Source organism: Cebus imitator, unplaced genomic scaffold, assembly GCF_001604975.1.
Source record: "Cebus imitator isolate Cc_AM_T3 unplaced genomic scaffold, Cebus_imitator-1.0 Scaffold0, whole genome shotgun sequence".
In the NCBI taxonomy this organism is placed as follows: domain Eukaryota; kingdom Metazoa; phylum Chordata; class Mammalia; order Primates; family Cebidae; genus Cebus; species Cebus imitator.
The window spans coordinates 9,139,795-9,150,570 of record NW_016107315.1 but is presented as its reverse complement, the minus strand read 5'-3'; the positions used below and the strand labels follow the sequence as shown (position 1 = coordinate 9,150,570).

Genomic DNA, 10,776 nt, shown 5'->3' with positions numbered 1-10,776 from the left:
GTCTCTCTCTGTTGCCCAGGCTGGAGTGCAATGGCTCGATCTTGGCTCACTGCAACCTCCGACTCCTGGGTTCAAGCGATTCTCCTGCCTCAGTCTCCCAAGGAGTTGAGACTACAGGCATGTGCCATCATGCCAGGCTAACTTTTGTATTTTTAGTAGACATGAGGTTTCACCATGTTGGCCAGGCTGATCTCAAACTCTTCACTTCAAGTGATCCACCCGCCATGGCCTCCCAAAGTGCTGGGATTACAGGCGTGAGTCACCGTGCCTGGCTGGAAATACCACTTTGGATGAGTCAACACTGCTTAACAGATGTGGCACTGATGTTTAGCTACAGAACTCTCTGGAACCATTAATGGGATTCTGGGGGCTTCCCAGTCTGTGGGCTGCCAAGCTGATGGCTGCCACCCTCATGACGTCACAGATGACATCAATAGTGCTGTGGTGGAATGCCCAACTACTTAAGAAGCACAAAGGAAAATATTTCAATAAAGGATCATTTGACAACTAAAAATAAAAATAAGTAAAAAATAAAAATAAAAAAAGTTTCTTAGTTCACACCAGCTTTTCTCTCCACTAGCTTCCATAACTAATTTTACCTCAGGTTCTTGAAAAAGTGCAGAGTGGGCAATGGCGGGTGGACCCTGGAGGAAGGGCTGGGTGTCGGGGCCTTGCTGGATCACACTCACACCGCACAGCTGGCTAAGCTTTTGCTGACCAGCTGCAAGGACAGGGAAAGCACAAGAGCAGCTCTGCTGGGCTGGAGGCGTGCTGTCATCCCCTGGATTCCAGAGCCTGGAAGCAAAGACCACTCCAAAGGAGTCCTCCACCACAGTGCTCACTCACAGCCCAAGGAGGAAATGTGTGCTTTTCAAAGCCTGGCATGAACTTTGGTGGCAATGCAGACCTGAGTCTGCTGAGCTCCCCAGGTCAAACTGGCTAACTCAGACCTTCCAGTTTCCCTTCTATACAAAATAGGTTTATTATAAGGAATATATGAGACAGACATTTTGCCTGGCTCAGACGAGGGGTGGATTCATACTGGTCTCCACCCTTGCTCTTCTCTGTAACTTCAAAGGGCCTCACTAACCAGGCATGTTGGGAATGGGCATATCTCAGAGAAGCTGGTCTGGTTCCAGAATCTCTCTGGGGACCAGGAGGGCAAGGTAAGGAAAAGAGACACAAAATGAACACAGAGGTAACAAAGAGCAAGTCAAGTACAAGCAAGTCCATTAGCCACTCTGTTTCTCTCTCTCTCTCTGTTACCAATTTTAAAAATATGTATGAATATACATGTAAGTATATATATAGAATATATATTTTTAAATTGGTAACGCCTGTTCCTAGTACACAATTTTAAAAGTGCAGATAAGTAGACAGTGCAGAGTGGGTACTCCCTGCACCCTAGGCCTCAGGCAACAGGTGCCACGCTCCCTCCACAGAGCCTGTTTTTGGCATGTCCTTCCAGAAAGGAAGGGTTTCTTAATCTCCTCCCATCCGGGAAACAAACTCCTGGGGGTAACCCCCTCTCTGCTCCTGGCTTCTGAGCAGTTTCTCTTACATCTGCACTTATTTTTAAAAGCGTTTTCAAGTGGGTGCTCTTGAGACAGTGTTGGCTCAGTGGCAGAGGTACCAAGTGGCTGGACATCCTCTGAAAGCCGCCCAAGAGTTTAAACAAGCTCTTACAGCAAAGCCATTCTTCCCTCTCCTTCCAGCCTCTCTGGAGACAAGGAATGAATACCAGGAAGCTGGGCTTCTCAATGGGCTGAGTCTCGCTGGGCTTCCAAATTAGAAAAACACACACCTCAGGGAGCAAAGAGAGTGAGTACTACCTCCTGAGGGCCACAAGTGTTGTCTAAAATGCCGGTGCCCGTGTTTCCTGTTTTCAAAGATATCAAATGCCAAACCCGCACTACCCCTTTCCTTGGGCCAGGTGGTATGCAGAGTGGGTGGGGTGAGGCCCATCCCACCGTGGCTGGAGGCACTGCTCAGAGGCTGACCTGCTCACAGAGGCTCGAAGGGTGCTGGGGCTGGAGCCTGCAGCAGCCAAGGACAGGGCCCGGAGGCAGGTGCTGGAGAAGGGCAGTGAAGGACATGCCACACCCTGCCCTGCTGTTTCGCCTCAGGCACCATCTGTCATGAGGAAGAAGAAAAAATGTGGGCCTCCCCCGACAACTCCTGACACCCCACAGAGAATCAATCACCTCAGAGGCAGCCCTATTCCCAGCCCCCACTGCATGCACACGGGCAGGGGGCTCAGCAGTGTTCCCTCCCCAGGCATAGCAGGGCGGCTGAAACACAGGGCCAAGGAAGGCTCACAGTTCACAGACTAAGAGCCTCTTCTGCACACTCACTCAGCCATCTTCCCCGTTTTGGCTGTGGATGGCCTCAATGCCTGAGTTTCTTCATTCTTTCCACTTGGCAAAATCCACCCTATCCTCTGAGGGTCCTTCTTGTCCACAGCCCTCTCCTGGTATTCCTTTCTAGCACTAAATCCAGAGTCTCGTGGACGAGATGCTGTAAGCTGGTGAGCACCCATGGCACAGGCACCAAGGGTGCAATAACAGTCACCGAAAAGGCCAAATGCCCTAAATGGAGGTATTTGTGTCCTGGCCTTCCAGGTTTCCCAGGCCCCTTCTAGGTTTCTATGTCGTCACTGTAGAAGGCAGGTGCTTCCCTTCTCCCCTTCCTCCATTTCCTACCATTTTTTCAGGCCCCAAACCTTGGTAGAATCCACCAAGCTCACTGGTTCATATGCACTCAGTTTCTCTGAGGAGGTTTATGTGTTTGCTCTCCAGGAAGATATGAGGGCCCTTGCTTGGTACTCATCCCCAAAGGAGCTGGGTGAGGCTCTCTTGCTTATCCTGGGTGATGGTTCAGCATGGAAACACAGCCATGTCCCATGGGCATTCTGTCTCTCCCTATACCCGCACTTACCAAACTGTATCATGGTGGAGAAGTGTGCTTGCCCTGCTTGGGTGGGAGGCTCCTGGAGCCAGGGCCAGGTCTAATCCACTTTTATAAGCTCAGAGCCAAGCCCAGGGCCCCCTTTAGCAATGGTCAGCTGACTGAAGTCTCTGACACCGCAGACAGGAAAGAGCAGGCCTGGGAAATGAGTTCAACTACATCAGACTGGGATGCTCACGTAGGGAAAATAAAAAGAAAACAGCAGGAAGGTATTAAGTGAGCCATGGTGTCATGTACAGGTTTTCATTTTACCCCTCATTGGCTATGACTAAAATTATAAGCAAAAAAGACAACTATACCAAATCCTGGCTCCGGCTCAGAAATGATTTTGGGAAAGAGTGCCGTGGAGTGGAAAGAACGGGGGATCTGAGAGTAGGTCCTCACTATGGGCTCTGGGCAAAGAAACTTAGGTTCTCAATCAACCTCAGCAGAATTACTCTGATCTCTCAGAATCATTGTGAGCACCAAAAATGTATGCAAAATGCTTTACCAACAAGTGCTGTATCAATTTTCTCAGTAATCATAACCATGGGAAAGACAAAACAACAAGAATCTGTCAGGGGCTCTAAGCAGCCCAGGACTGTCTCAGTCTCAGTGTGTGTGTCTGCGGTGTGGAGGCAGGGAGCTGCCGAAGTCAGAGGTCTCTCCCTTCTCATGCAGAAGAACCTAGCAAGGGTGTCCAACCTTTTGGCTTCTCGGGGTCACACTGGAAGAAAAAGAATTTTCTTGGGCCGTGTATAGAAACAATAACACTAAAGATAGCTGATGAGCTACAAAAACCATTTGTGCATAAATCTCATAATGTTTTAAGAAAGTTTACATATTTGTGTTGGGCCACATTCAAAGCCATCCTGGGCTGCATGTGGCCCACAGGCCATGGGTTGGACAAGCTCTGAAAGCTTAAGCCAAATGTCAATCCACATTAGCATAAATGGCTCCTCCCACAGAGTTTCCACATGCTTCCATGATCCCTATGAACAGGATCTGACACCAGGATGAAAGAACATGGGGTTTCAGAGTGCTTCTTCTAGGAAGGAAAGACAGCCCCCACCCGCACATACCATAGGGCTGGAAGGAACACCTACAGGGCCAAGGTCTGGGTGTATCTGTGGGATCTACTAGAGACAAGGGAATGGAGACAGTCTCAAATTCTAAAATGCTGGGCGCAAACATGTGTACACATGCACCTTCACCTGAGTGGGCATGGTCGACATCAACTTTCTCTAACTAGGCAGGCAGCCTCTGGGCTCAAAGGCTGTAAACAAACCCAGTCTGTCTGGTGTCATGGGGAATTCTGCTTATCCAAAATTGTGGGTCCCCAGATGGCCTGAGCCACCATGTGCCATCACAAAGGAGCAGTTGTCAGCATACATTTTGAGGCAAGAACAGGCAACTCACAGGCATCCTCACTTGAGTTCATCTGAATCAGCAGCTCTTGTTTTGCCCGAGCTGATTTGTTTACTAGTAGACAAGAATACCTCCCTTGGATCATCCTGGGGAGAGAGGCAAGGAGGAGGCAGTGAGGAAAATGCCAGGTGGTGGAGGCAGCTGAGGGCTCAGGGAGAGAAAAGAATCACTGTGGCCACCCAAAAGTTCTCTTCTATAATACAAAGTTAACACCTCCCTGTTCTGGCGCAGGCTTTATAAACCCAGCACATTCCTAACTCCATACACATTCTTCTGTTAGCAATAGCTTATACTTGTTGAGCTAGATGACTCACACAGTTGCTCATACTTAATCCTCACAACAAACTACGAAGAAACAACCCTTTTTACAGAGGAGAAAGCTGAGGCTCAGAAAGATGCAGCACCGGGCCGAAGGTCCACAGTGTGGCAAGTGACAGAGCTGGACTTCCAACACCAACCACTCCCACTTTAAGGCCAGAGTCTGTTCCACCACACTGATCTATCTTGAGGAACCACATAAGCAAGCTTTTTTTTAAAAAAAAATCTGAGTGACAGTTAGAAAACAGCTGGGTCCTGAGCCCAACAGTGGCAAGAAAAGACCAGACTGACACCTGCATTTCAGGCACAGGAGGCAAACCTTGCATTAGATCTCAGAAGCAAGCTGACCGACAGACAGAAACCCCGCAGGAGCTAGCAATCACCGCAGGCCCCCGCCCAGGCTCCTCAGCCCTCACCCTCAAGCAGGCAGCACCTGGTTGGGGAGGTCTGCAGCTCTCTCTCTTTCACACTGAAAAACATGCATACAACTACATAAAGTTACTCTTGTCATTCCCGAACTGGAGTTCCTGTGGAAAGAGCCCTCTCTAGACTTAAAGGCAGAACTACCGGGACCGAAACCTGTCTCTAGTACTCACTGCTGTGTGACCTTGGAGCATTCACTTAACCCCTTTGAACCCTAATTTCTTCATCTGTAGCAAACCTGATTTCCAGGGGTGACTAGGAAGACGAAAAAAGATGACTGCCACTGAGGCAGGGCAGGCTGAGGTGCTGCGGGCACAGCATGCAGGTACTGGGGAGCTGACTCTGGAATCTGAGAGCTGGAGACTGGCCACTCTCCTCTGAGACAGGCAGCGAGGCCAGGCAGAAATCGCTGTTCAGATCTCTCATACACCCAAATGTCTCCACAGGCTCAGCCTGACAAAAATGATGTCCGACACCTGGAGCAGATTCATTCCTCTATAACCCCTCCCTACCCACACATATACACTAGACTGAAAAGGGGAGCAAGTGATATTTTTGTATTTCTGTAATTTAGCATTTGAAGTTTCCCTATATGCCAGCCAAGGTGGCTCACACCTATAATCCCAACACTTTGGGAGGCTGAGGCAGAAGGATCACTTGAGCCCAGGAGTTTGAAACCAGCCTGGGCAACAAAGTGAGACCCTGTCTCTACAAAAAATAAGAAAATTAGCCAGGTGTGGTGGTACACGCCTGTAGTCCCAGCTGCTCTGGAGGCTGAGGTGGGAGGATTGCTTGAGCCCAGGAGTCTGAGGCTGCAGTGAGCTATGACCTTGTGTGACAGAGTGAGACCTAGTCTCAAAATAAATAAATAAAATTTATTTGAGAGACAAGGTCTCACTTTGTGGCCCAGGCTGGAGTGCAGTGGTGCAATCTTGGCTCACTGCAGCCTCAGACTCCTGGGCCCAAGTGATCCTCTGCCCTTAGCCTCCCAAGCAGCTGGGACTGTATGCGTGTGCCACCATAGCCAGCTAATTATTAAATTTTTTTTTAGAGACAAGAGTCTCGCATTGTTGCCCAGTCTTGAACATGTAGGCTCCAGCAATCCTCCTGCCTTGGCCTCCCAAAGTGCTGGGATTACAGATGTGAGACACTGTGCCCAGCCAATAAAGCACCACTTTTAGCTTATATGTCTTCTCATCAGAAAAACTTAAAACAATAAAGAAGAAACCTGAAAACAGAGAAGACTCACCACAGATAAGATGGGGAAATGACTTTCTTTTTTGGTTGAATTTTAGAAGTTTTAAAAGAAAGCTTTCATTCAAGGGCAATCCCTTCACTTCAAGTTCTAGACATTCACAGAATAATTTTCTTTTTTTTTTCTTTTCTTTTTGTAAATATTTAAGTTATTTTAGTGCATGCTGCGGTCCATGCAGAATCACTTAATTATCCAGCCTTCTGGTGGAAGGGCCCTATCCAAAGTCAGGGTCAGAAATAGGACAGCTCATCATACTTGGCTTTGTTGGCCTGGTAGTTAGACAAGGTCAAGGGCTTGTTTTCATGAGGGACGCAAAATAATTTTCTAAAGCTTTTTCTCATGGTACCTTTGTAATAAAGCTGTGAGGCAGGAAAAGCAGGAATCCCCTCAATTTTACATATATCAAAACAAAGGCCCTGTCCAGGTCCTATGTCAGGTGTGGCAGAGCCAAGAACTGGGACAGGTGTCCTGAGCCCAAACCAAAAGCTCTTTCCAATCTAGAGGGCTCACAGGGACCAGGAAGGAGACTCACAATGATCACTCTGTGCCCAGGGCAGGGGACATGTGGAATCCTGATGTTGACTTGGCCTCTGTTGGGGAAGTGCTACTCTAGGAGGCACATGTTGGTGGGGATGGAGGGAGGCAGGAGTAGAGAGGAGGTGAGCCCCCGTGAGTATACCTGCAGTGGTGGGCTCGGTCGGGCTTGATGCTGCAGCATTTGGGACACTTGTACACCACCTGCCCGGGCTTCAACTGTAAACTCTCGATGAATTCTTTAGTGGCATTTCCTTTGGGCACCGCCCCCTGTAGGAAAGATGATAGGTATCAGGGTTGGGCTGGGGGTTCTCTCAGCTCTAACACTCTATGGTGGGGACAGTTATTTGAAAGCAGCAACCACGCACACATATGGACAGGACATTTTGATACCAACAACATGTGGACTCTGTGTTCAGAATTATGCCAACATTAGGAATATTTATAGACCAAAAATTTGTCTGAGGAAACACCATTAGGCCACATGAATTCTTTGATTAATTTTCTACACTAAACACTGACATTGTTCCTGATTTTATATTTTCATTTTACTGAACTTACTTTCATTGAATCCATTCTTTCCTATATAACAGCGAGGATTTGGCTCACTGACTATTTTTTGGTCTATATTAAATTTCCTGATAACAGCTTCCTCCTTTCTGAGTTTTCATTGGTGAGCATCATTATCTAACAGTCCAGTTTCCCCAGATCAAAATTTGCAGCTTCACATTTTAATTGGTTGTTTGCTGGTATCAAGTTTGATTTTTTTATACCAGTGCTATTGTTATGAATAACTGGTAATCTCTATTTGGTTCTTAGTGAATCCACAAGCAACTGGGAGCCGCTGCCCTCAGGCATTTGACTTACTGTCTGGCCAGAGCTGCTTTCTGATTTGCCTTTCTATCTTTTGGAATATGCTTGTGAATACTTAGCGTTCTTTAGAGCCAATGGCAGAGCCAAAATGCCGTAAGATTCTGGTCTGGCTATGCATCCATCCATACAGAAGGAAAACAGGCAGTGCACAGGCCTAAGCAGGGTCTTAATAACCAATAAGCCTGCTTGGTGCTGAGCCCTATGTTGTCACGCTCACTGCTATGGACTCAAGAATCAAACGAGGTCCCTGCTTCCAGGAGGCTCATAGTGTCTTGGAGGCTAACAAACAACTCTAGTAAAAGGGGTTACATGCTGTGGAAGATATTTGTGTTGAGGGAGCACAGAGAAGCCAGCAGCCAATTAACCAGGGGAATCAGAGGAGTTTTAAGTAGTGATGTTCAAGGGTTGTCCCGGGGAACGTACAGAGGCTTGCTAGGTAGACCTGTGGGAGAAAAGGGATTCCAGCAGAGAAGGGCATGAGTAAAGCAAAGAGGTGAGGGTGAACACGGCATATTGGGAGACAGGGGGAATATCAGTGTGCTAAGCCATGGGTATGCAGTGTCAGCTGGGAGGCCAGGGCTGGGGCCAGGCTGTATGGTGCGCTGAATGCCAGGCTGGGATGAGATTTTTCTTTACAGGTAGCCCAGAGCCATTAGGTAACATTGGTGCCTCAGGAAGAGAGCTCAGTTGCCTGTGCTATGTGGATCAGATAAGAAAAGGGAGAGAATGAAAATCCCAGACACCACTTAGGAGGTTACTGTTGATGGTCCAGTAAGGAAAAACTGAATTATGAGGATGGAGGAGAAGTGGAGAGGAAATTCTGAGGTCTGAATCTACAAATGGTATAGGGAACCAACTTTTTATGGGATGGTGGAGAAGGTAACGAAAAGCGAGGAGATAAGCCCCATTAATGTTTCCATTTTTAGCAGCTGTTAAGTGGTAGCAAGCTAAAGCCATTAAGGGTACAGAAGTAAGTTCTGAGAAGAACTAACCAGTTCAGTTAGGGTATGCTGTGTCTGAAGTGCCTGAGGGACACTCAGGAGGAGGTGTCCAGGAAGGTGGCTGGGAATATAGGTCCAAGAAGTAAGAGAGATCACCCAGTGGCACAGGGGGTTAGAGCTGGTTTAGAAGTCCCCTGGCCTTGCTTTAAATCTGAGTTCTACATTTGCGAGTGGTGTACCCACCGACAGCCTATCTGTGCCTTAGTTTCCTCATCAGCGAGGCAGGACTCACCTTATCTAATTCCCAGCATTACTGAGAAGGTTAAGCTAGACATAGACAACTTGTAGAAAGGGCTCAGATGATACTGCCACAGATAAAGTGCTCAGTATATGGTAGTCTGTTTTCTGGGTCTGGCGTTGGCACCAATGCTGCAGCTTAAAAAAAATTCAGATGCCTAGACTCTAATGCAGCACTACTATTAAAAAACTACCAGGGGGTATGGCCCAGACACCTGCATTTTGTACACTCCCCAGCAGTCTTCTGCTCTAGAGCCAGGGCTGAGAGCTACTGTGCTACACCAGAAACTCCATGATTGGGTCTACCTTGATCAGCACCAGATGTCCTGGCCTGGTACACAGTGTAAACACAAAGCAAAAGCTAAAAGATCCAGCAGCTTCCAGCAAAGGGATGAAAGAAGTAGTGACGGCAGGGAGCCAAGGATGCACCATCCTGGGAACTCTGCCAGCTTGGCCCAGCTCCCAAACAAGAACCACACCTGACACGAGGTCGAGCCATAACTATGGGATTGGCCTCGGGCCGTCGCTCTTCCTGCCATGGCACCTGTGTCAGGTCTACTTCACACCAAGCTCCACTCCTCAGTGGGCACCCATGAGATACCACAATCAGGGAAGTCAGTGCAACATTAGGACAGAAACCAAGACTGTCCCCACAGACTGAATGGGCCCAGAGTGAGTGAGAGTATGGTTTATTAGAGTGGGCAAGTTGGAGTTTCAGATAGAGCACTCTTGGTCTCTCCAGAGTAGAACTGATGGATTATAACAGGCCAAGTGAGGGGCTCCCAGGGAAGAATGGATGAAGACTGGGTGTCAGAACCTTTCCTACAAAAGAATTCTGGGAAGGAAAGAGTCACTGAAAAAACAGAAAAATCTTTCAGTGCTGGAAATGCAAGGGAGCTGGGGTTTTGTCTTTTACTAAGAAAATGACTCCAGCAGATTAAGATTCCAGCTAAGGAAACCGCCGAGACAAGTCAGGCAGCAACTCTCTCCTGAAGGTCTACACCACACTGAGCACTGTGGGAAGTTCAAAGAAGCGATGGGAGCCCAGGCCTCAAATAGCTGGTGGGTGGACAGGTGCAGATGCAGTGAGGCTGCTGAGGCTAGTCAAAGGCATGGCCACCAGTGCATGGGGAGCTAAGAGGAGGCAGGACTGGGGGTGGGGATCCTCGGAAGGCCAGGAGGATCTTAGTGGATGCTATGCAGGAGAGGGGCACCTGGGAGGAAAAACAGTTCAAGCACGGACCTAGAGGTGGGCCTATAGATCTCCTGACATCTCTGCTCTTCATGTGGCTCTTTGGGGGGCCCCAGCCCTTCCCCTGCTAGGCCTCTGCTTCTCCTACCTCAGTGAGGACCTATTCACTCCTGAGATGGGCAGCATTTGGCTGACCTGTCATTCAGAGCAATGATGTGCTCCTCCACTGAGGATGAGGAACCAAAGGCTCACAAGGAGCAGGAGACAAGGAGGCAATGAGAAAGTCCAAAGGACCACTTCAACACATGCAAGCGCACCTCAACGGCATAGGCTCAGACTGAGAGTGGGATGGAGATGAGGTCCTTCATACTCTTTCAGCTCTCTAAAGTGTTCCATTACCTTTTTTTTTTTAAGTTAAAAAAAGCAGAAAAAAAATCTGGTCTGCAAAATGTAGTCAGATGTCAGAAAAGCCTATGACAGAAAGTTTAAAAGCAAACACATTTTGGTGGGCAAGGACCTCATGGTATGCACAATGCCAGTTAGAATATAGTTTTGGACATTGGAACACT

The 10,776-nt window shown here is 48.2% G+C and overlaps 1 protein-coding gene across 5 annotated transcripts in view; it reads right to left on the bottom strand.

Moving 5' to 3' along the window:
* The window catches only part of ZDHHC3 (zinc finger DHHC-type palmitoyltransferase 3), a 58,569-nt gene that overhangs the window by 20,861 nt on the left and 26,932 nt on the right, over nt 1-10,776 (bottom strand). For all 5 annotated transcript variants that reach the window (XR_005197158.1, XM_017522044.2, XM_017522058.2 and 2 more), the window contains exon 3: nt 7,050-7,174. Coding sequence is in view for 4 of the 5 variants with exons in the window: in XM_017522044.2 (XP_017377533.1) it covers nt 7,050-7,174 (125 nt within the window). In the remaining variant the exon portion in view is untranslated. The remainder of the gene's footprint in view (nt 1-7,049; nt 7,175-10,776) is intronic.